This window comes from Schistocerca gregaria, chromosome 7 (genome assembly GCF_023897955.1).
Source record: "Schistocerca gregaria isolate iqSchGreg1 chromosome 7, iqSchGreg1.2, whole genome shotgun sequence".
NCBI classification, from domain to species: Eukaryota; Metazoa; Arthropoda; class Insecta; order Orthoptera; family Acrididae; genus Schistocerca; species Schistocerca gregaria.
Genome location: NC_064926.1, coordinates 348,587,365 through 348,614,823, shown reverse-complemented (window position 1 = coordinate 348,614,823; position 27,459 = coordinate 348,587,365). Strand labels below are relative to the sequence as shown.

Genomic DNA, 27,459 nt, shown 5'->3' with positions numbered 1-27,459 from the left:
GTTCTGCAGTTGGTAATGGAATCACATCAGGAAACACCACAAATTAATTATCAACTTCTAATAGAGAGAAGGCAGGATATCTTTTTCTGGAATTAATTTCACTTGTTATTGGACTCAGAATACAGCATTAGCACTGAAGCCAAAACATCAGATAACACGTATTTCTGACAAAGGCAAGTGGAGACAAGTTGAGAAGGGAAAAGGATGATGCAGGTGCACTGCCAGGATAGAACGTATGTATAGCGCTGGAGTGGGAGCAAGGAGGGGTATAAACAGGTGGAGGACATGGACTACCAAACGTTGAGGCCAGGGGGTTTGGGAAAAAGGCTATGTTGCAGCAAGAGTTCTAACCCGTACAATTCAGAAAAATTAGTGTTGCTGAAAAGAATACAGATGTCATAGGCTGTGAAGCAGTAGTTGAAGTCAAGCATATTGTGCTGAGTGGCATATTGAGCAGCTGGATAGCCTAGCTGTCTCTTGGCCACACTTTGACACTGGCCATTCACACTGAAAGACAGCTTGTTATTGCCTCATGATGACTGGGTGTTGTGTGATGTCCATAGGTTAGTTAGGTTTAAGTAGTTTGGAGTTCTCGGGGACAGATCACCATAGATGTTAAGTCCCATAGTGCTCAGAGCCATTTTTGAACAGCTTGCTACTGGTCATGCCTATGCAGAATACAGCACAATAGTTAAATCTAGGTCGGTAGACCACATGGCTGCTTTTACAGGTGGTCCTGCCTCTGATGAGGTATGACATGCCTGCGAGAGGACTTACAGGACTATAGTAGATGGTAATGGAATGGGGTACAGGATAGGTCTTGCATCTAGGTCCATTGCAGGGATAAGAACTGTGGGAGAAAGGGATTGGGAGCAGGGGAAACATAATAATGGACAAGCATATTGTGTAGGTTGGGTGGGCTGTAGTGTATCACCGTGGGAGGTTTGGGGAGGGTAGTGGGGAGGATATTTCTCATTTCAGGACATGAAAAGAGGTAGTCAAAACCCTGGCAGAGAATGAGATTCAGTTGCTACAGTTCCAGGTGGTGCTGAGTCACAAAAGGAGTGCTCCTTTGCAGTTGAATTTGGGTGTGTGGGGGATGGTAGGTGAATGATGGGACAATAGATGGTATATCCATTTCTAGACAAGGTGAAGGGGAGGAGGGGCTAATTTTGGACAGTGACAGGCTTAGTGAGATGACTCTTGGCAAATTTAGAGAGGAACTGCTCATCATTACAAATAAAATGATAACAGGTGGCTAGGCTGTATGGAAGGGACTTCTTGGTGTGGAATGCATGGCAGCTGTAAAACTGGAGGAATTGTTGGTGGTTGGTAAGTTTGATATAGATAGAGTTACTGATGTAGCCATCCATGAGGTGGGGGTCAACATTTAGGACAGTGGCTTGTTGGGCTGAGCAGGACCAGGTGAAGTGAATGGGGGCACTGTGTTGAGATTCTGGATGAATGTGGATAACATGTCCCCACTCTCAGTCCAGACCATGTTGTCAATAATTATGAACCCGGTGAGTGGATGGGATTCTAAGTTGTTAAGAAGGATTCCTCTAGATAGTCGCTGAATAGGTTAGAACAGACAGGGCTGTGTGGTTACCCAATGCTGTACCATAGTTTGTTTGTAAGCGATGCCTTCAAAGAAGAGGTACTTGTGGGTGAAGATCTTTATTGTCACAGTGATTAAGAATAGCAAATCCATGGGCATTGAGGGTGTTAGTGTAGAGGGAGGTGGCGTTGGCAGTAAGAAGCAGTGTGTTGAGTTAGGGTAGGATGTGGATAATAGGCTGAAGATATTGGTCCACAAGAGCAGGTATCCTCTCTGTGGGCATGCAGTAACCAGCTGCAATGGAGTGACTGGGTGGTTTAGCTTTTGTACTTGATGAAGCTTGTATAAGGAGGGGTGACAACGGCCTTGCCGTAGTGGATACACCGGTTCCCGACATATCACCGAAGTTGAGCGCTGTCGGGCGTGGCCGGCACTTGGATGGGTGACCAACTGGGCCGCCACATGCTGTTGCCATTTTTTGGGGTGCATTCAGCCTCATGATGCCAATTGAGGAGCTACTTGACTGAAGAGTAGCAGCTCTGGTCAAAGAAAAACATCATAACGACCAGGAGAGCGATGTGCTCACTACACGCCACTCCTATCCACATCCGCAGCTGAGGATGACTCGGTGGTTGGATGGTTCCGATGAGCCACTTGTGGCCTGAAGATGGAGTGAATAAAATAAGGTGGACTGAGGAGGAGGTGGAAAATAGACACTGTGGAGAGTTTCTGGGCAGGCCTTGGGATTTGGAAAGCAGCTAGAGATCCTGCTAGACTTCTGGAATGGAGTGATTGTGGCAGGAAGTGTAGATGGACATATCAGACACCTGGTAGAATCCCTTCACTGGATCATCCCTGTGGTTCATTAACACAGTGGTGGAACCTTTTTGGTACCTGGGGTTACAAGGTTAGGATCAGTTTTTATGTGGTGGATTTGAGGAATGAGGGTGAGGCAAGGTTTAAGGTTAGGAAATTCTGTAAGGTTATCAGGGAATGAATTTGGTGCAACTGTACTGGAAGAGCAAACTGAGCAAGGTTGGGTTCAATGTTGGTTCTGGTTGAATCTGATTGATAGGGTTAGTAGCGAATAAGTGTTTCACTGTACGGTTGGGCAAAGCAGAAAAGGTCCTTAACAAGCCCAGTATGATTAAATTTCCAGAATTTCCTAACCACAAAACTTGCATTTCTGTCATTCCCCAAATCCCTCAACTTGGACACTAACGTCATATCTGCAGAAAAACTGCAATCAACCACTGAAAATTACCCCAACCTTAAAATTTTACCTGCCAACAATAGCTCCAACACTGCACTTATGAACTACAGGGATTACCCAGTCGAGGGACCCCACCACCTGTCACACACATCCATTTACAACCCTCATCACAGTAACTCCATTCCAGAAATCCAGCAGAATCTCCAGTCTGTCTTCAAATCCCTAAGTCTACCCCAGAATCCCTCCCCAAAGTCTAGACAAATCCCTAAGTCCATGAACCTCTCTCTAAAGTCTCCATAATCTGACCTCCTATATACAAGACTTCAACCATTTCCTCCACCAGGTCTCCACAGTTCCTTTTCCTTGCCATCCAATACCTCGCTCCTCACTGTGTTTGCCTCCTCTGTGTTCACTAACATCATCTATGATCATGGCCTAGCTGCTAATGGACATTACCTGTCTCAATGCCCAACTGACTTTTCTTGGTCACCATGATCAACTCGTCCACAATTACTACTACTTTAATGGCATCACTAACAAAGAAATCGATGGTACAACAAAGGGCACCCAGATGGCACCATTCTATGGCAACCTATTCACAGCTCAACTAGAGAAACCAGTCTTGACCCAGAATCCCAGACCCATCATCCGGTTAATATTCACTGATGACATCTTATTGACCTGGACTATCCACATTGCTCCAACATTTAAAATCTGCTTGTTCTCCTCAGTCCAACCAGCCATTTCTCCCTCCAAATTTCCCAAGGATAATCTTACTGAGGACTTACGCAGACCGGAAATTACACTATCCATTTTATACAGACACAAATCTCCTATGACTTGTCTCCCCTGTTACCTACCATGCCCCCACATACACACTGTTCAGCCACAAAAGGGCACTCCACTTGTGACTATGTACCGCCCAGAACTGGAGCAACTGAATCACTTTCTCTGCCAGGGTTGCAACTACCTCTCATTGTGTCCTGAAGTGAGAAAAATCTTTCCCTATCACATTTACAATGGTATAACACCAACCAGACATATACACAATATACCTGAATATCACTATTTCACCATGCTCCCAGCCCCTTGCCCTGTGCCTCATATGCATAAAATAGACTTATACACAAAACCTGTTCCATACGAGGGCTGTTCAAAAAGTAAGGTGACTTTTCAAATTGTGCGCGCAACTTACATTTGATTATCAATCTTTTTTTTATGTTGGTACACATGACACATGTCCCAAACATATGTTCACAGTTTCAAGTGTACAGCATATTTCGTTTGTTTTTGACAGATAGAAAGCTTTGACATGTTTTAACGTGCTCTGCGATTTTCGATTATCATGAAAAATGGAGCAAAGAATTTGCATCAAATTTTGTGTGGAAAATGGAATCAAGTACTCTAAAACACTTGAAATGTTTACAATTCGGTACAAGCTCTTCCAAGATGGTCGAGAAGATGCCAAGGACAAATCTCACTCTGGATGCCCCAGCACATCAACAACAGATGATAAGGTCCAAGCTGTAAAGAAAATTGTTTTGGAAAATCATCAAATTACCGTAAGAGAAGTTGCATCATGAATTTTTGTCTCAAAGTCGTATGGTCAGTAAGGAGTATTACCTTGGCATTATGTGTCATTTGCAAGAAGCAATACTCAAAAAATGTCCAGAATTATGGAAAAACAATTTATGGTTTTTGCATCACGACAACACTTCTGCTAATTCATCATTGCTTGTGAGATATTTTTTTGGGCAAAAACAACATGCCTCAGCCACCATATTCACTGGATTTGGTCCCCTGCGACTTTTTCCTGTTACCAAAACTGAAGAGACCTACAAAAAGATGATTTTCAACAATTGAAGAAATAGAAACTGCATCGCTGGAAGTACTCAAGGCTGCACCAAAAAGCACTTATGATAAGTGCTTCGAGGATTGGAAGAAGCGTTGGCACATGTATATTGTATCTGAGGAGGATTACTTTAAAAGGTACAACATGAATATTGATGAAAAAATAAATATTTTTTTATGAAAATAAAAAGTCACCTTACTTTTTGAACACACCTCATACATCCTTTCCCCACCACCTACTCCAGCCCTATCACAAGCATCTTCAAAACCACCAAAGGCAAGGCCACCTGAGAAAGCAGCCATGTGATCTACCAACTTTGCTGCAACCTCTGTGCTGTATTGTACATTGGCATGACCACTAACAGGCAGGAATGGCCACTGCTAAACTGTCGCCAAGAGACAGTCGGATCACCCACTTGCTAAGCATGCATCCAAACACGTCGTGCTAAGCTTCAACTACTGTTTCACAGCCTGTGTGGTCTGGATTCTTCCCACCACCTCCAACTTTTCTGACTAGTGCAGTTGGGAAATCTTCTCACAACATATCCTTTGTTCTTCCAATCTCTGCCTCAGCCTTTGCTAGATGCTTCTCCACCAACCTATCCCCTTCCATGCATCCCCTCCAGTTCTATACACACGTGACCAGAATATTATGGAGTTGAAGTTTGGGGGGGGGGGGGGGGGGGGGGCATGAGAAGCCAGTCTAAGTGTGATGGGCAAAATATCATACAGAATGGACCTCATTTCAGGGCATAATTTTAGGAAGTCGTAGCCTTATCAAAGAAACTAATTAATACATTCAAGACCAGAATAATACTGAGTGACAAAAGGCATACTCTTAAGTTTTTTTGGAGGCATAAGCAATGCAAGGATTGGATGTAATGGTTTGGGAAATCTGCTTTTGAACTATGCTGGTGGAGTAATACATCCAATGAAGGCTGAGATGAGAATGGTGGCGTATTGCTGTAAAGAGTCTGCATCTGAACAAAATGTTTGTCTCAAACGCCAAGGCTTTATGGAAGGGGACATTTGATATTCCCAATGTAAATGGTCTGTCTACTACTGAACATTACTCAACCAGCACCCACCTGATTCCAAAGCAATGACGTTCTTCCTGCTCACTTTAATCAAGTTTGTACTTACAAATGACCACTTTACCTTTGTAGGGTCGAGATACAAACAGATCAGGGGCATGGCCATGGGCACCAGTATGGCTCCTTCTTATGTCATGGGTTGTTTGGAGAAGGATTTCCTGTTATCCAGTAACCTTCAGCTCCTGGTCTGCTTTACATACATTGATGATGTCTGTGCCATATGGACACATGATGAGGCTGACCTGTTAGAATTTTTGGAATCTCTAAATACATCCTCCAAATTAAATTTTACATGGTCCTATTCTAAATCCCATGCCACTTTCCTTGACATTGGACTCATCCTCACTGAGATTCAGCTAATATTTCTTTCTCACATTAAAACACCTATCAGTCAACAGTAATAAGATTCTGATAATTGCCATCCTTTCCTTGTCAAACATTCCCTTCCATACAGCATTGCTATTCAAGGCAAACATGTTTGTTCAGATGCAGACTCTTTGGAGCAATATACTACCATTATCACCTCAGCCTTCACAACATAATTACCCCACTAGCCTAGTTCAAAAGCAGATTTCCCAGGCCATCACATCCAACCATTGTACTGCTTATCCCTCCAGAAAACAACTTAGGAGTACACCTCTTGCCACTCAGTACTGTCTTGGTCTTGACTGTATTAATCAGTTACTTTGACAAGGCTATGACTTCCAACACTAACCTATGCCTCATTCCTGGGGACCATCCCTGCTGTACGGTTTGTCCCATGGACCCTCTTACCACCAACTATTCCAGCCCTGTACCTGGCAAAAGATGTACTACTAAAGGGGGAGGCAACTGTGAAATGTCCAAGTCATGTACCAACTGTTATGTAAATGCTGCACCATCTTTTACATTGGTATGACTACACCAAATTGTGATTTAGGACCAATGGGCATAGGCAGAGGATGTATTCTAGTAACACACAATATTCTGTTGCAGAGCATGCTCTACAACATAACAGTTGTGACCTGAGTGCCTGTTTCACCACACGTTTCAACATGTCCGTGGTATTCACCACCCACCTGACCATAATTTACGTTACTTTATTCAGTTTCAGCATTTCTTTCCAGTAACTATTCCTTTTCTTCACTACCTTTTAGTTTTCTTTATTTTTTAACTGTCTAACTTTTCCCCGTACCTGCCTATCACATATAATGCAGTTAACTTTCTGTTCTTATTAAATATTGCACGGTGTTTTATCAGTAATCATTGTCTTGCTTATTACCCTATCTTCCACCTTCAAGCTCTCAAGTTTTCAAATTTCATCTGGTAAGTCTCCCCTGACCTGGAGTTCTGGCAGATGTTTTTGTAACTCTCCCCTTTTCCTAATCCTTGCCAGTCCTTTTCCTTCATTCCTCTTCCTCCCCTTTGAGCCATCTGCCAGAGGAAGCAATCACTGGCTCCAGAAGTTTGGACATTTCCTTAACTTCTACATGTATTTTCTCCTGCCACCACTTGGTGAGTATATTTTTTATTAATCAACATATTATACAGGGTGGCTATAATTCAACTTTTGTACTTAAAGAGGGCCCTCATGCAAAAGGAATGATTATAGGACACGAAACTTTGTAGAAACACTTGTAAGGACATGCAGAAGTGAAATAATGAATATACCATAAAAAGAAACACATTTTAATATCCACATGAGAGGCTAACATCTGTTAATTGCATGCCATGTTTACATTTTGGTTTACAAATGCTGCGAAGTGTGATGACCATCTGCATCCACAGCAGCCTGGTATTTTGTACGGATACCGATTCACAACTTATTGTCCGCAGCACTTTTCAAATGATGCACTATGGAACGTTCAGCTGTCGTGACGCAGCACTGCTTGAAGATCACACATTGCATACAGCACTCCCAGCCAAGGAAACAGAACTTCTTTGCCAATTTGTGACATAACTGGCCATCAGCCTCTCTCGGGAGCAATTCCCAAATTGTCAGTTAATTCAAACTTCTGAATCATGCTCTTCAACCCCAATGTGGAAGGAGGACCTCTCTGTGTTCCTCTAATGCCTCTACACTCTCAAAGAGCAGCAGCACTATTGCTGTTACTTTGATAAAACAGATTTGTGAGTATAGGTCTGCTCATCTTGTCTAGACCATGTTGACTGGCTGCAACTATAATGCTCACTGTTGCTTGTGTTTCTACCCTAAGTTGCCATTCCAGTACTGGAGCCTAACGGCAAGTCATGACACTAACACTACCAACAATGCAAAGCCTCAAACATATACTCTAAACATCATTCCTCTAATGTTGGGTACCCATACAGTAAATAGTTTTTCATCTACACTGGCTCAAGGAGCAAAAGTTTCATTATAACAGTATTGATACAACTCTGTGAGGATTCGTTATGAGGACTACTGCAGTGTCACCTGATGATGATCACAGAACAAAACTGTTCACGATATAATAAATGTACCTCAACACAGCTGTGGTGGTTCTTTTGAACATTTACAAGTGGATCATTATCCGAATTTTTTAACCTTCAATTTCCAGTTGATACCAAAGATATTTGGATGCCCTCATATTCAGATGCCTTCCATGAAAAGAAAAGGCATAGAGGTCTATTAGGCAAATCTTGGGTGATTTCCAGAGTCACTTCAAGAAAAGCACAGAAGGAGAGACTAAATGTGAAAGTGTTACATTATGTTCGAATAGACTCTTAATGTTAACAAAAAGTAGGTTCCTTCCAGCCAGCAAGGGCAAAAAAACACTATGATTTGCTATGATAATATTGAAGCTTAGTGTGAAAATAATGGAGTAATATCAAGACGAAAGGAAGAATCACAAATCGGGAAAATGAGAGGACATTTGGATAGAAATCAAAGACCCTAAAGTGCAAGAATTCCCTTACTAATGTGTACAATATATTACTGATGGAATGAAGACATGAAGATGTACTCCTAGGTATAGGATAGAGGTACAGATTAAAAGCACAGGCAGGTGATGAAGAGTTGTTTTTCTTTTCTTTTTCCTTTTTGTTAGTGGGGGGGGAGGGGGGGAGGGGGTCAGGAATGAAGACAATAAAAAAAAAAGGAAATAGGGAAATAAAATAAACAAGCAATATATATAAAATAAAATAAAATGGTGGTGATGAAGAAATGGAGGACTGTATTAAGGTGATTAAAATCCAGGAGGATATCAGAATGCAAAGATGTGCCGGAGACCAATTTCCTACCTCTGGAGTTCAGGGGAACTAATATCAAATGGGAGGATCAAAATAACCCATGTAGTATAGAGCTGGCTCTAAGATCCCTTGAGTCATGCTGTACAACATGTTCAACATAATCTTAAGTCATCTGAATTGGCCAAAAACAAATTACTGTATTATACTCAATTTTATCATTGTTAGTTATTTGCTTGTTCCATGGATCATAACTGTGATATTTCCATTACAATTACAGTGCACTCTATCAGCAAAAACAATGGCAACAAGCTTCCCCAGTTATCATCAGTACAAACACTTGAAATTTAGAATATTTCATGTATTGATTTACCCTCAAGCTTATTTCTAAACATGTACCTTTAAAAAAAAGTCTGTGCCAGTCCACTTGCAGAGAATCAGTCATTAATTTTCAAGAAAATATTATCTACACTTTCAATTACTGAAGTTATTCTATTAGGCTTGATTATAACTCTTGCGGTGTCAGCACATAGAAATATTTCTGCTTCTAAAATATTTGGTCAAAGGTGATTTATATATAACAAGAACAAGAAAGGGCACACTGAAAACCCTTGTGGTACAACTGAAGTGATTATTTCCAACTCTGATGATGCTGTCCCACTGTGTACACTCCCTGAGTTTCTTAATGCAGCATTCTGCATCCTTTTAGTTAGCATGAAAACTACTTACCAGCAAGATATTTTATATGGTAATATCTGAGCTTCTCTAGAAGTATATGATGACCTGCACCATCAAATGCTTTTGACAAGTTGTAGAAAATACCAGGTCTCAATATTTGGTCATTTGAATCTCGAATACCCCTTTTCATTAACTGAAAAATATAAGTTCTGTGCCATTTTGTTTTGGCTTCTCTAGCTGTCTGCTGTGGTAATGTGGTGGAGCATTACAATGTGTGGTATAAGAAGTGTGTTAGAGAAGTAACTGTTACAAGGACAGTAAGTTCTCCCTATTGATAAAATTAAACTACTCGCTTTAGATATAAATTAATGTACATGGATAGATAAAAAGTCTACTCACCCATTGGTGACAGTAGAACACATATATGTAAAAAAAAGTTTTATGTATGCAAGCTTTTGGAGTCAGTGGCTCCTTCTTCTGGAAGAAGGGCTGAAGCAGAAGGAAGAGGGGAGAAGGAAAAGGACTGGAGAGATTTCAGAAAATGGGTAGAGTTCAGATAAGTCACCCAGAACCCCAGGTCAAGTGAGACTTGCTGAACAGGATGAGAAGGAAAGACTTATCCTATCTGATATGTCTTCCCTGGCGTGGCATTCTGGGTCACTTTTCGAGGCACTACACATCTCTCTCTTGGTGAAGGGGTGAAGAAAAACACACTGGAGAGGTTTAGGAAAAGGGGTGAGTTTGGAAAAGTCACCCAGAAGCCGAAGTCAGGGGAGACTTAGCACACAGGATGGAAAGGAAAGACTTCTCATATCGTCTGGTATGCCTCCTGTGACCTAGGATTCTGGATGACTTTTCTGAACTCTACCCCTTTTCCTAAATCTCTTCAGTCCTTTGCCTTCAGTCCTGTTCCTTCCTTTTCAGTCCTTCTGCCTGAAGAAGGAAGCACCGACTCCAAAAGCTTGCATATGTAAAACCTTTTTTTATATGTATGTTCTCCTGCCACCAGTTGCTGAGCAGATTTTTTATCTATACAATTAAATTATATTGTCAAAAATTATTTTCATTGTTATACACCTAAATTAAGTATAACCTAAAATTTTAAAACCATATCCCTTAAATAACTTGTCGGTATGCAGTCATACATTCACTGAAAAAATGAATTATCTTCACAAACTTGTTGATTTGTTCCACATCATAGTAAATACTGTGAATACATAACATGATCAATTAAATAACATGATCCTTCTCCAAATCCTCGCACAAACGAAAGAATGGCTGACATCGAAATAAGTGTCCAAGGAATAGAATAGCAACTGGAATCACTCAACAGAGGAAAGTCCACTGGACCTGACGGGATACCAATTTGATTCTACACAGAGTACATGAAAGAACTTGCCCCCCTTCTAACAGCCATGTACCGCAAGTCTCTAGAGGAACAGAAGGTTTCAAATGATTGGAAAAGAGCACAGGTAGTCCCAGTCTTCAAGAAGGGTCGTTGAGCAGATGCGCAAAACTATAGACCTATATCTCTGAGGTCGATCTGTTGTAGAATTTTAGAACATGTTTTTTGCTCGAGTATCATGTCCTTTTTGGAAACCCAGAATCTACTCTGTAGGAATAATCAACATGGATTCCAGAAACAGCGATCGTGTGAGACCCAACTCGCTTTATTTGTTCATGAGACCCAGAAAATATTAGATACAGGCTCCCAGGTAGATGCTATTTTCCTTGACTACCGGAAGGTGTTCGATATAGTTCCGCACTGTCGCCTGATAAACAAAGTAAGAGCCTACAGAATATCAGACCAGTGTGTGGCTGGATTGAAGAGTTTTTAGCAAACAGAACACAGCATGTTGTTATCAATGGAGAGACGTCTACAGACGTTAAAGTAACCTCTGGCGTGCCACAGGGGAGTGTTATGGGACCATTGCTTTTCACAATATATATAAATGACCTAGTAGATAGTGTCGGAAGTTCCATGCGACTATTCGCAGATGATGCTGTAGTATACAGAGAAGTTGCAGCATTAGAAAATTGTAGCGAAATGCAGGAAGATCTGCAGCAGATAGGCAATTGGTGCAGGGATTGGCAACTGACCCTTAACGTAGACAAATGTAATGTATTGCGAATACATAGAAAGAAGGATCCTTTATTGTATGATTATATAATAGTGGAACAAACACTGGTAGCAGTTACTTCTGTAAAATATCTGGGAGTATGCGTACGGAACGATTTGAAGTGGAATGATCATATAAAATTAATTGTTGGTAAGGCGAGTACCAGGTTGAGATTCATTGGGAGAGTCCTTAGAAAATGTAGTCCATCAACAAAGGAGGTGGCTTACAAAACACTTGTTCGACCTATACTTGAGTATTGCTCATCAGTGTGGGATCCGTACCACATCGGGTTGACGAAGGAGATAGAGAAGATACAAAGAAAAACGGGGCGTTTCGTCACAGAGTTATTTGGTAACCGTGATAGCGTTACAGAGATGTTTAGCAAACTCAAGTGCCAGACTCTGCAAGAGAGGCGCTCTGCATCGCGGTGTAGCTTGCTCACCAGGTTTCGAGAGGGTGCGTTTCTGGATGAGGTATCTAATATATTGCTTCCCCCTACTTATACCTCCCGAGGAGATTACGAATGTAAAATTAGAGAGATTCAAGCACACACGGAGGCTTTCAGACAGTCATTCTTCCCACGAACCATACATGACTTGAACAGAAAAGGGAGGTAATGACAGTGGCATGTATAGTGCCCTCCGCCACACACCGTTGGGTGGCTTGAGGACTATAAATGTAGATCTAGAAAAATTCACATATATTGTTATTGTAGTAACTATTATGTGTGATCTGCTCTTCTATCAAAACATCCCTTTTTCTACATCTACATGCTTGATGAAAGTCAAAAAAGACATTTTGCCCTTTGCTGACATGCTATTATAACTGTAGATAAGTTTTGAGTATAAAAAAATGTGTGGACTAATACTAGTTTATGTAAGTAGTACATGTAACACACAATACTTGATGGAAAATGTCACTCGAGGTGGACACACTGTACACACTGTTGTAGGTGTAGTCAGGATTGGAAAGTGAGGTGGGATGCATTTAAAATAAGGTGCCCAGGTTTAGAAAAAGAAACCATATTGGTTTCTTTGCTCAAGGGGACTACATGGCGAGGACTGTCAGGAGGACAAGAGAGGAAAAGTCCAGTACCCCAGACCCTCTCAAAGGACAAGAAAAACACAAAGACGAAGAAACTAGGGCCATATAGTGACTGCTCTAAGCAGTGGCTCAGGACAGGAGAGAGAGTTTTTTACAGTCTTGGCTCCAAGAGCCTCTAGTCTCACTATTCACATGATCTTGTGACATGATTTTATTGGAAAGGTGGCTTTGCTGACGACGACTTGGGTCTATTCAGTCAATTGTTGTTACATCAGCCCAAAGGTGACAGCCAAAACAGGCAACTCTCTGAAAATTTTAAATAATGATAATTTAAAACTATTACTTTGGATAGGGCCTGGGGGCACCTAGTATAACACCAATATAAAAGGAGAACGGGAGTTTTGTGTTGTCAGTAGAAAAGCAGTAACAGCAGAGTGGGTCAGTCAGGAGAGTTCAGTGACTTTGAATTCAGACGTGTCATTGGACATCACCTGATATAACAAACAGATCTGGGATATTTAAACTCCTCTAAAGCTGCACTTCTGTCAGTGATGTGATCATGAAGTGGAAATACAAACGACAGCCACAACTATACCAAGACTAAGCAGACCCCATGTACTGATGGACAGGGATGGCTGAGTATTGCGGAGGCTTGTTGTAAAAAAATTGCATGAATCAGTGAAATAAATCAATCATCAGCTTAAAAGTGCAACCAGCAATCCAGCTAACACATTTACTGTGTGTAGGCTGTTGAAAAGAATGGGGTTCAGTAGTAGAGCAGTCATACAGTTTTGTAGTCAATGCTACGTGATGTTTTACATGGTGTAAAGAACGACACCACTGGACAGTGGATGAATGGAAATGAGTGATGACTCACTATACCCTGTGGTAACCCAGTGGAAGGGTTTGGTTGATGAATGCCTGGAGAACATTACCTGTCATCACGTACAGCGCCAACAGTGAATCACAGATGAGGTGGTGCTCGAATATGGGGCTTTCATCATGGTTAGGGTGTGGGCCTTTCATTGCGTTTCTGTGGTCCCTTCATTGCACTTAAGAAAACGTTAAATGCACTTATGTCTGCTGCACATGGTAAAGGAACAGTTCAGAGAGGATACTATAGCAGCAAAACAATGTACTTTGTGATAAAGTAGCACCTGTGAGGCAATAACATTCCTGAAATTGACTGCCTTGCTCAATGTCATAGCCTGTACTCAATGAAACACTTTTAGGATGAGTCAGGACAATGACTTTCCTCCAGGCTTCAGTGGCCTACATCACCATCACCTCTGGTTTCCGTTCTTGAAGGAGCATGGGCTGCCTTTCTCCAAAGGCATTCAGATGCCTTACTGAAAATGTCACCAGCAGAGTTCAAGCCATCAAAAAAGTGAAGGGTTAAAACACCCTCTATTAATATGCACCCCCTATTAATACGCACTTTAACAGGTGTTCAGATTCTTTTGATCACATAATGTATGAAGTTAATTTTCTGGTCACAACTTACCTCCAACAGGTCAGATACCAAAAATGCCATCCGAGATATTTAAACCTAGCTTTTAGAATTATTAGATCCTTCATCAGAGCTGTATGGAAAGGTGGAGCAGATCACTCATACCCCAGAACCTTGTCCATACAACCACTGTCCTTTCTAACCTTTCAAAACCTGCCACTCTTTCAATCCTGAGAAAGCAAAAGTTCTGAAAGATGTTTTAGACTTTTCTAATTTTTAATTTTAGAGATGTGTATTGGTAGTTCTGCAACTTCATTTCTGAAGTAAAGTATTGGCTATTTGTTCTGTCTCCCAGTATTTTTACACTTCTCTCAGGTGAATGTCTTCTGATAAGGTTAATCCCCTGATATTTTAAACAGACACTATAAGAGCAACATATGTTATAAGTACAGAAGATGAATGTTATCTGTTTCCAAGAAATATTTCATTTACCTTATTTTATTTCAGTTGAGACAAGAACATTTAGTTTACGTTCAATAAATTTATGTAAATACAATTGATGAACTCAAGAGTACCTGAGGGCACAGAGGCAACAGTCGCCAGCAAGAATACAACATGTCTGAAAAGCGATACAAAAGCTTTAGTCGGCTCTGCAGTGCCTTTATTGATATACCCTGAAGATGACCATATTGTGCTGGTACTAGAGCTGGTAACCCAAACTGTAGCGGAATAGTTGTGCCTGGTGTCCTCCTTGGCACAGGAGGAGATGTCCAAGCTGCACTATGCGCACGTCCAGTTGAAATCTGGAAGAAGAGAAAGAACAAAAATATGGGCCAGTAATACTGCAATGCAGTGTCATAACACTTGGAAAAAGCAATCTATCAAAGTAATATCTTATATGTAGGTTGTAATATTTGTTGCAAAATTCAAATTTTATTATTTACTAAGGGAGTCAAACATTAAGACAGTAATTAACAGCAAAAGGATGAAATATGGAACAATAATATGATAACTGTAATGGAACTGTAACACAGATTTTAGTAAATTTGATGCTTTCAGTACTCTTTTAAGGTACTAATTTTGTACATTTGTACACCAAAAACGTATCACAAATGTTTTACTGAATATGGAAACAGCGCCCAAGAACAGCCAGTACACTCAAGGACAACTCGGTGACAGCTAATTGGCAACTCCATCAAATGAAGAAAAAATTAGAAGTGGTCAAAAGCTTGGTGTTTGCAGGACTGAGGCAAAAAGAAATAAAATTCTTGGAGGAAACGCAACTTTGCAATGATTAGCTAGTAAAGTTACACAAACCTCAAAGTCAAGGTAATCACAGCAATGAAAGTCAACAATGAACCAGCAGCAACATAGGTCTGAAAATCTGGAAATATTTGAAGTGACAAGAGAGGGCAGTCAGCTGACGAGTGAAAAGGGATACTAGAGAAAAAGAAGAGCAAATGAGACCCATGAAGAGAGAATAAAAGAAAAGTAAAGAAGAAACTATTAGTGGAGAGAAAGGATAAAAATAAAATGAAATATTGACAACAAGAGAAACTGAAAACAATTGATAGTGTCTACAAGTGAGGAGGGGATGTAGGAAGAGTCTCTTAGAGTTAGTGAGAGTGAAAAAGAAGTAGATAACACCTGGAAAGATTAGGAGAAACTGGCATAGTGATAGCACTAGCCTAGTATAACATGATTTAAGAAAATCATAAACCCAGTGAAGATATTGGTTCAAGTATTCAACTACTGTATACTACTGTGTAAAGGAAATAATATTCCCTTGGTGGTTTTAATGTATTATTCAGTTTTGGGACTGGCTGTATACCAATGCATATAATTTAACAATGAAAACAATCAATTTTTGACAAAATAATTTAATTAGATAGTTGAAAAATCTATGTACTAAGTGGCAGCAGAACACACACACAAAAGAATGTTGTAATTATGCAAGCTTTTGGAGACAGTGATTCCTTCTTCACGGAGAAGGGTTGTAGGGAAAGGAAGAGTGGTGAAGGAAAAGCACTGGAGAGGTTCAGAAAAAGGGGTAGATTTCGGGAAAGTCACTCAGAACCACAGGTCAGGGGAGACATACCATATGCATTGGATGAGATTTGAAAACACTCAGTCTTTTCTTCTCATCCCTAGCAGTAAGTATCCCTTGATCTGTGGTTCTGGGTGACCTTCCCGAAATCTACCCCTTTTCCTACACCTTTCCAGACATTTTCCTTCACCTCTATTCCTTCCCCTTCAACCCTTCTGCCTGAAGAAGGAACTGCGGGCTCCAAAAGCTTGCCTGATTACATCCTTCTTTTATGTGTGTGTTCTACTGTCACTTGGTGAGCAGATGTACATAATTTACTCCATAAGAAATACATTTTCAAGACCATAACGCAGATAGCATTTCACCAGGAAAAGACATACGGTAAAAGTGTAAGTATTTTTTGTGATGGGATTAACATGCGATCAAGTGTGGAGTGGGTCATTACTGAGATGCACATTTATGGTAATGAAACCATGCTCAACAAAGGTCTCAAAGACATTTTTATATGAAAATTTATTTTGGTCTCATAAATTTCACAGACAAGGTTAATCATGGTGCCAAAAAGTGAACACCTCATAAACACATTGGAACCAGTTGAGATTATGACAGTCTTTGGATTCATATTAAGTCCAACACACCTTGTCAAGTTACCCATCTCATATTCCAAAAAAATATGGATACAGCAATCATTTCATCAGCTCTTAAGATTTTCTTTTGTTTTGTTTTTCATATCATTTGTTTGTTTGGCAATTGTGCTTAAGTGTCATTCTTGTCACACTAAACTTGGATGCACACATATCACGCAAAAGTTTCTTTGAAAACTGTCAATACATGTCTTATGGTTTACCTGCTTTATTCCCTTTCCACTAAGGGATGGTATGATTTGGGGTTCTCGGACTACGAGCAAATGTCCAAGACCGAGTTGCCCGTCACTATTGTTACCCCATCCCCAAACACCACCATCTGATGTCAAAGCAAGAACATGCTCTGCACCTACTGCAACATCTTCCACAGAGTGATTCTGGAGAGCCAAAACCTGTAACATGTGATTAAAACACAGGAATGAGCAGTAACGAGCATATGATTACAAGATTTTTTTTTGACAAATTAACATTCCAGCCTTTTGTTATAATTGTTTTTCATGATTTTGTCAACATTTCACATCATTGTCATATGTTCATTAATATACATTTTTTCACAACACATCATAACTATGAACAGCACCCATATAGATAAACTGCATCTACATACTGGAGTGGGAGGCCAAAATAAGGCTAACATAACACTGAAATCTTATAATGAATTCTGGGCTGCAGAAAAAAAGTCATAAGGGTGATATGGGTGAGTGGAGAAAACAGTGGGAGAGAAATGTACAGCGGGTCAATAGCTACAACGAAAGCAAAATGCAGCATATATACAAAGTAATGCAAATGTGATTTAAACAAAAATTATGTTATAAAAAGGATAGGTAGTAAAAACCTCTGGTAAGATAGAACTATTATGACAATACCATGCAAAGGATGCTGTGCTGATATATAAACTTGGTACTTACACGTTGTGGTTGGCAGTGGCCACGAATATGGGATTCAGGTTGAGCTATGTAGCGTTCCATACCACATGTGTAAAGGCTACCTTCATCTGTGAGAAATACTGTAAACTGTGTGCCACAGCAAACTCGTTTTACGCTCATATTGCTGAGATTCTTCACTTTCTGCGACAAAATAATGTATGATTAGTACCTAAAAAACACAGTTTTCTTGAAACAATTCCTTAATGACAACAATTAGCAGTAAAACATGAATAACAGGATAAAGAGAAAAGATGACAGTGGATAAATATTGCTCTCACACATTTACTCGATAAGGCTATTTACTTTACTTTTTAAATCTTGCAGACTTTAGAAGGCTCCCCAGCATATCCTAACATGATTATGCAGTAGACCATTCATTCTGTAACTCAAAGGTAACTGTAGAGCAGTGGCTATTCATATAGTCAGTGGTTGGCTTTGGGTGCGTGACCTAGTTTCTTCACTAATCTTCGTGAATAAAGTGCTTACGTTTGTTGGAAGGGTTCTGGGAAAGTTTGGTGTATTGTTAAAGGAAATGATACAAATTTCAAGCTGCTAGAGCAACACTCCTCTATTAACGTTCCAGCGTTTGATGTACTTATCAGGCAGGCACGACAGTAGATATTGGAAAAAGTCAGGGACATTCTGCTACAATAATAACTGGTTGATATAGATATAACAGATGCTCAGGGAACTTAAGTGGGAAACTATGGATGAAAGGCTTCTTTATTCATCCAAGAGAAACAGTATTTAGATAGTTATACTGCCACCACAAGTAACCTACATCACGCACTGTGCACGGGACTGTGTAGTATATAAATGAAGACATAGATATCTACCTTAAATGATTGACAACCCCTTCATATAAGAAATGGCACTGAAAGCTATGAAGCAGCAGTTGTTATTATTAAACAGAGCAGCTATGAGCATCACTAAACTACAGACAATTCATGAGATCACAGCATATAATAGAAGGAAACTTTCCATGTGGGAAAAATATATATTTCCTGATGAAGCAACCTTGGGTTGCGATAGCTTGAAATTTGTGTGTGTGTTTGAATGTTTCTTATTGTCTCTATCAACATACCAAGACCTTCTCGTTTGGTAAGTTACAGCATCTTCCAAACGAAAGGGTTGGTATGTTGATAGAGACAATAACAAACACAAACGGACACACAAATTTCAAGCTTTTGCAACCCACGGTTGCTTCATCAGGAAAGAGGGAAGGAGAGGGAAAGATGAAAGGATGTGGGTTTTAAGGGAGAGGGTAAGGAGTCATTCCAGTCCTGGGAGCGGAAAGACTTACCTTAGGGGGAGAAAGGGACACATATATATTAAAAACAAAGATTCCAAGACTTACCAAGCGGGAAAGCGCCGGCAGACAGGCACATGAACAAAACACACAAACACACACACACACAGAATTACGAGCTTTAGCAACTGGCAGTTGCTTCGTCAGGAAAGAGGGAAGGAGAGGGAAAAATGAAAGGATGTGGGTTTTAAGGGAGAGGGTAAGGAGTCATTCCAATCCCGGGAGCGGAAAGACTTCCCTTAGGGGAAAAAAAGGACAGGTGTACACTCGCACACACACACAAACACACATATCCATCCGCACATACACAGACACAAGCAGACATATATTATGATGACAACTTGGTAATAAACTCAAACTGCTAATGATACCATTTGTGTGACCTGTGGCTTGAATACATAATAAAAAAATTAATCACAATTGTCCTGTGTTTGCCAGACCCAAACTAAATTTTCTAAGTTCATCCTAAATAAAACCACTGCTATTCGCAGTCCAGGGCCTCATTTCGTAAGTGATGAGGAAGGAGGAGGGGGGGAGGAGTAACACCTTGTTAAAAAACTTGGGTTCATCTGGCTCCGGATGGTAGCACCCTGTTAGGGCTGCTGCCTAGGGTTACTAGGTGAAACCTGGTCAATGATCTCGAAGGCGGAAGCGGAAGTTCAGATTCCCAACAGTGGAGAGAGTGGAAGAACTACCTCCAGGACTCACAATCTTGGTTGTATTTTTTGTGGCACTTGGGCCACACCCAAAATAACTTTCATCAATCACGGAATGTGTGATGTAAACTATTTTATCCAAGGTGGACGATCCACCGTACTCCAGGATGTCAGCAGACATTCGCATTCTTGGGAGTCTGCAACATTGCACAAAGACAAGTCAGAGTGTCTTGAAATCTCATACAAATTTCAACATAGCAACTTTCAATGCAAACTCATAGTTGAAAACTGGAAAACTAAAACATCTAACAGATACACTAAAGAACCACAACATACTCATAACAGCGATTCAAGAAACAGATACATGGATAGAGATACCTTCAATTCCAAAGGTTTTACGGTATACAAAGGAAAAGAAGAATCGAGAGTAATGAAAATTTACCACATCTTGCACAGCCTTTATAGTCAACAAACAAATCTTGAACTCAATAGTTGACTCTCAAGTTTTACATTCACAAGCACGAACAAAATCTAAACAATTATCATTGCACATGTCTCTATAAATGAGGATAACAATAAAAACAAAGAAAAAGTGGAGGCCTTTTGGAATCATCTAGATGACATTATTCAGAAAATTCCAGATAAAAACATCATCATTCTTCTTGGAGACTTAAATGTAAAGATTGGTAAAGAAAAAAGAAAATAGTTGGAGACTATCCTGCATACAAAAGAACAAACAGAGATGACGTGAAGCTAATAGAACTTTGCAAAGCACACAATTTAATTCTTAAATCCACAGCTTTCGAGAAACTACCATGAAGGGAAAAGTGATGGATATCCCCAAATCCTAGCCTTCGGGAATTTCAACTTGATCATGTGGCAAGCAAGAAGATTACTCGCAAATAAATCATGAATGTTAGGGTACTCGGGTGTGCAAACTTGGATTCAGACCACTACCTTTCTAAAATCAAGTTCAAAGCTATCCCAAACAGGAAACGCAGCATGAAACAAACTAAGGGTCGGAAGTACAGCATGGAACAGATATTAAAATCAGATTAATTCAAAAAAGGAACAGAAACCATTCAGACACAAACTGGGCCGATATCAAAGAAAACCTCATTACTACAGTTGAATGGATAGCACCTTACATAATAAGTAAAAAATATGCCTGGTGGTGACTGGAATGTGATGCCCTCATTGAAACGAGAAAACAGGCAGGGCAAAACTGGCAATCACAGAAAACAGAAGAAAGCAGATGGAATTTCATTACAGATAGATAAAAATATAAAAAGGATTAAGAAGACACATGAAAACTAAACTCTCTTCTAAATTGATGAAGAATTTACTAAAAACAACACAAGAAGCTTTTACAGAGCTTTCAAACAAAGGTTATCAAGGAACAAAGCACCCACCTTCCAATTACGAGATGTAAATGGGACCATCGCTCACAATAAAATGGAAAATGGCAAAATACTAGAATGCTACTTTGAGAAACTCTTGAATTGTGAACGCATTTCAGAACTTAAAAACAACAAAGCATCTGGAGAAAACCAAGTAGTGGCCGAACTATGGAAAAAATCTGACAAAAGTACAATTACATCCCTTCAGTGTGTTTTCGATAAAATCTGGATAGAAGAGATCCCCAGAGACTGGATAAAAGCTTTCATCCACCCCATCCACAAGAAAGGTTTGAAAACAGACCCCAACACTTAAAGAGGAATATCGCTGATGGATATAACATACAAGATGCTTTCTAAAGTCGTCTTGAATAGGGCAGAGCTGCAATTGGACCCACAAATCGAGGAATACAGGGAGGTTTTACAAAAGGGTAGATCATAGGATTCTCAGCCATGTATGTAATAGCTCCTTGGAACAGGGTGTTTTCCCTGATAGACTGAAATATGACATTGTAAAACAATTGCATAAAAAGGGGGATACGTCGGATGTCAACAACTATCGCCCAATCTCTCTTCTGACAGGTCTATCAAACATTTTTGAGAAAGTAATGTATTCAAGAGTAGCCTCCCATATTTTTAAAAATAAAGTACTAACAAAATGTCAGTTTGGTCTTCAGAAAGGCTTTTCAACAGAAAATGCTATATACGCTTTCACTGATCAAATATTAAATGCTCTGAATAACCTTTCTCAAAGGCCTTTGATTGTGTAAATCATGGAATTCTTTTAGATAAGCTAAATCATTATGGTTTGAGGGGGGCAGTGCACAAATGGTTTAATTCATACTTAACTGGAAGAATGCAGAAAGTTGAAATAAGTGGTTCATGTAATGTTAAAACAACAGCTGATTCCTCAAACTGGAGGGCTATCAATTACGGGGTCCCACAGGGTTCGGTCTTAGGTACTTTACTGTTCTTTATATACGTTAATGACTTACCATTCCATATTGATGAAGATGCAAAGTTAGTTCTTTTTGCTGATGATACAAGTATAGTAATAACATCCAAAAACCAAGAAGTAAGTGATGTAATTGTAAATGATGTTTTTCACAAAATTATTAAGTGGTTCACAGCAAACAGACTCTCTTTAAATTTTGATAAAACATAGTATATACAGTTCCATACAGTAAATGGCACAACTCCAGTAATAAATATAGACTTTGAACAGAAGTCTGTAGCTAAGGTAGAATTTTCAAAATTTTTAGGTGTGTCCGTTGATGAGAGGTTAAACTGGAAGCAACACATTGATGGTCTGCTGAAACGTCTGAGTTCAACTACGTATGCTATTAGGGTTATTGCAAATTTTGGTGATAAGAATCTCAGTAAATTAGCTTACTATGCCTACTTTCATTCACAGCTTTCATATGGTACCATATTCCGGGGTAATGCACCATTGAGTAGAAAAATATTCATTGTTCAAAAACGTGTAATCAGAATAATTGCTGAAGCCCACCCACGGTCATCCTGCAGACATCTATTTAAGTATCTAGGGATCCTCACAGTATATATATTCACTTATGAAATTTGTTGTTAATAATCCAACCTAGTTCAAAAAGTAATAGCAGTGTGCATAGCTACAACACCAGGAGAAAGGATGATCTTCACTATGCAGGGTTAAATCTGACTTTGGCACAGAAAGGGGTAAATTATGCTACTACAAAAGTCTTTGGTCACCTACCAAACAGCATCAAAAGCCTGACAGATAGTCAACCAACATTTAAAAATAAATTAAAAGAATTTCTAGATGACAACTCCTTCTACTCATTGGCTGAATTTTTAGATATAAATTAAGGGAGGGGTAAAAAAAACTAACTTAAACATTAGTGTCATGAAATATTTTGTGTAATGTAATATCTTGTACAGACATCTTTCGTTAACCTGACACGTTCCACATCATTACAAAGTGCCGTATTCACGTTCTATGGAACAAGTATTAATCTAATCTAATCTAATCATGTTCGGAACAAATACTAACCACTGATTTCAAAAAAGCATATGATTGAATTGATAGAGAATCTCTATTAGCAGTCCTGGAAGAAATGGGTTTGGATAAGAAAACAACTAATATCATAAAAGTGATCTTAACAAATACATTTTCGAAAGCTAAATTTATGGGCGAATTATTGGAACCATTTGAAATAAAAATGGGTGTGCGACAGGGGGATGGCCTTTCACGGTTGCTGTTCAATTGTGCACTTGAGAAAGTAGTCAAAGAATGGAACACAAATATTAAGAGTGGTATAAGACTGGGTTGCAAAAAGAAGAACCTTAAAGTAAATTGCATTGCTTTTGCAGATGATATGGCCCTGTTTGCTGAAACAATGGAAGAAGCATGGGAGCAAATCCTTGAACAAAATAAACAAGCAACTCATATAAATACCTCAAAGTTAAAAAACAAAAGATTGTAACAGTACAAGGATTCAAATATGCCGGAGAATGGATTAGTTGGAATGCTGGGGAAAGCAAAGCAATGGAATCCAGAAAAAATAAAGTTGAATTGGCCTTCCAAATAACAAAAAATACATGCAACAAGAAATCCCTTTCATGGTGGTCCAAAATTACACATTACAAGACAGTGATTAAGCCAGAAGCACTGTATGCAGCAAAACACTAAACATGAATTTCAAAGGCCAAATGGAGAAACTTGAGCTAAAGGAAAGAAAACTTTTAAGAAAAATCATAGGACCAAAATTTCAAAACAATAAGATTATACACAACAATAATGAAACTCTCTACAAGAAAATTGAAAAACTTTCAGATACAATGCGAAAAAAGAGGATAAATTTTTATGGTCATCTTCTCAGGATGAATTCCAACAGATTAACTAAACAAATCTTTGATTTTTTCCGTAACTGCAAAACAAAACCTGAGTGTTTTAAAGGAACTGAGAAAGACCTAGTAAAATTAAAGATTTCAGAAAATTCAATTATTGATCAAACAGCTAAATCAATTACTAAAGATGAAAACATAAGGCTTCAAGACAAATCTACACAAAAGTCCAAACCCTTCATCTTGGAAGAAGAGAGGAAAAGAAGATGAGAAAGAATGAAGAAATACTGGGCCCTAAGCAAAGAACAACGCGCAAAGAAATAATTGATCCAGCATTTGCCAAAGAGGGTGAAATGAAAGAAGAAGAAGAAAAAAATTATACTAATTCTTCAATCTGACCAAAGATAAATACTCTCCTAACATTCTGATGACCTTTTGTCTTTTATGACAATTGTTCCTGTAATAGCACCATGACTGCTAATCCCTTTCTCATTGGTGATTTTTTGAAAAGACTGCTTCTGTTTGTAACTAAGTGGCTTAAAATGTTATTTTGTAAGTGGTTTGTCAGACTAGTTGTTCAAGGTAGTTGTCAGATAATGTTATCATTATTACTTTGCAAGAATGCCTTTACTGCTGATGACGTGTGTGTTTTTTCTCTGTCATTACTGACAGGTTAATGTCATCACCTAGTACGACTATGCACCCAGCATATTTTTGTGCCATCCAGTTTAGCCTATCTTTAAACTACTGTGATGTGTCAGAATCTGCAGATCAGTAAAAAAATCTGATTATTAATCTCTGAGCACTGACCCCTAACTGCTTTCCATTTTAGTTCACAGCTGGATTCACTTTATACCTCACTAGATCTAATGTTTCTGTTTGTGATTTTAAACACTCCTCATCCTTCAGTGTCTAATCTATCTTTCCAATATACATTCCACATATTCTTGAACATTTCCCTATTTTCAACTTTGGGTTTCAACAACTCTCAGTTTCTAGTATGATGTACAAGGAATTGTTTTCTATGAGACACACGAGTTCTGGAACTTTATTGTGAATACTGTGGCACATAACAACTAATATTTTGAAACACACTCATTCTAGATTTGGTATTTGTGCAATTGAAATAAACTACATATCTGAGGCTGGTTTCTCTTCACCTACACAAAATTGATGAGACCAGTGCTCATGTGTCCCAGAAACTTGGTCACTGACAGTAACGGATAAAAAATTCTAGATGTTTTTGAGAGTAAACTACTACATAGAATAATATAAGGTGGAAGGTAGAAAAGACAGTATAACAATAGCTTTAAGCCTTATATAAATGGCCATCTACAAGAAAAATAATTAACTCTACACAAATGTGGTAGGTACCACATCTGGTGTGGACATGTGACACAAATGTACTAAAGACGATAGTGATTGGAAATCTGAGAGGGCAAAGAGGGCATGGCCACCAGAAAACAATGTTGAAAGATAGGGTTGAAGAAGACCTACAGAGAATGGCATATGGGAACTAGAATGCACTAGCATAGATTTGGGACCATCTGGTGGAAAAATCATTGACAAAGCAAAGTCCACAAAGGACCGTAGAGCTGCAGAAGAATAAGATGCTGATTTTCCTACTAGGGGACATGTAAATAATAATTATTATTGTAACAATGTGAATTCAACACATACTCTGCAACTTGAGTCGCCACTTTCAGTATACAAAGTATAATTGACATATCCAGGGCAGCTTTACAAGGCTCCACAGAGTAGCACAGATCTAGTAATCTACAGCAGATCTCATTGCAGAACTGGAGAAGCATCTGGTTAATACACTTCAATTGGCTACATACCAGAGAGCCTTCATGAGTCCTCAGAATGAAAATGCAAATCAGCAACTGTGCAGAGACCTCACAAGTAATAAAGCTAGCTGTCTTCACTACTTCCATCAGACTATGAAAAAGAGTTGACAATGGTCTCAGAACCTAGGTGACAAACACCATCAGTTGCCTGTAACCTGTGCTCTCAATTGCTCCTTCCATTTTGGGAACAATTCATCACAGCTAACACCAAATGCATTTTTAATTTATTCCCTTGCACGACACTACCTCCCTAAGAAGGACCATCTCATACCTAACACTGAAACTGGCCCCTACCATCAGCACTATCTTTTCCCCCTGAGCATGACCTGCCCATGACAGAAGATAGACAGTTGTATGAGCAGTAGAGGCGAGCCTAACTGATTCTGTCTCATTATCAGTAGGAGGCAATGCTTCAAGGTTGTTTGTTAGATGTATCACGTTAGTTTTTCAGTCACTTGCCACATACAACACAAAAAAGCTCCAGATTTGGGTGCATCCCTACATACATTACCAGCTATCTGCCCGATTGCCTGATGGAGGTCACTGAGAACCAAGCTGGGGAAAAAACTGGCAAGTTCCGAAGTGCCTTTGTGATGGAAGACCACCCTGCTCTTCCATCACTGGTGCAATTTGCAGCAGCTGTAAGAAGTCAGTTGATAATGGCTGAAACAGCTTCCAGCTGTTTGCAAAGAGCAGTCAACTCTGTCACACTCTTGGAATGGCCATACTTCCCAGACATGTTTAAAAATTAACTTAAGTTCTTTCAAGAAGGGAAAGAAGCAGAAAAGTAAGACTTTGTTGTGGTTATGTGAAGACTAAGCTGGGAGTATAAACATAAGCTGCTATCTCAAAGAAAGGAAGGCACAGATTATAGTGATGAGATTTTACTTCAATTTTGCAAGAAAAGTCTAATAGTCATCCTAGTTTATGGTCACAGAATGCAAAGCAATGAGTCTGCTTCTACATAAAGCAGAGATCACAGAAAAAAGACTGATGTACACTATGTGATCAAAAGTATCCCCAAAAACATACATTTTTCATATTAGGTGCATTGTACTGCCACCTATTGCCAGGTACTTCATATCAGCGACCTCAGTAGTCATTAGACATTGTGTGAAAGCAGAGTGTGGTGCTCTGTGGAACTCACAGACTTCGAACGTGGTCAGATGATTGGGTGTCAGTTGAGTCATACATCTGTACACTCCTCAACAACCCTATGTCCACTGTTTCTGATGTGACAGTGAAGTGGAAACATGAAGGGACACATACAGCACAAAAGCGTACAGGCCGACCTCATCTGTTGACTTACAGAGACTGCTGACAGTTGAAAAGGGTCGTAATGTGTAATGGGCAGACATCTATCCAGACCATCACACAGAAATTATAATTTTCATCAGGATCCATGGCAAGTACTATGACAGTTACGCGGAAGGTGAGAAAACTTGGATTTCATGGTCAAGCGGCTGCTCATGAGCCACACATCATGCCGTTAAATGCCAAACGACAGCTCGCTTGGTGTAAAGAGTGTAAACATTGGACGACTAAACAGTGGCAAAAATGTTGTGTGGATTTATGAATCATGATATACAATGTTGTGATCCGATGGCATGGTGTGGGTATGGCGAATGCCC

General features: G+C 39.5%; 1 protein-coding gene across 1 annotated transcript in view; it reads right to left on the bottom strand.

Annotated features, from left to right (window-relative positions):
• Nucleotides 1-27,459, bottom strand: part of LOC126282514 (probable E3 ubiquitin-protein ligase HERC1) — a 715,173-nt gene that overhangs the window by 59,669 nt on the left and 628,045 nt on the right. Inside the window, 3 exon segments of the mRNA XM_049982172.1 lie at nucleotides 14,749-14,976; nucleotides 17,068-17,256; nucleotides 17,773-17,931. Coding sequence (XP_049838129.1) covers nucleotides 14,749-14,976; nucleotides 17,068-17,256; nucleotides 17,773-17,931 — 576 coding nt within the window.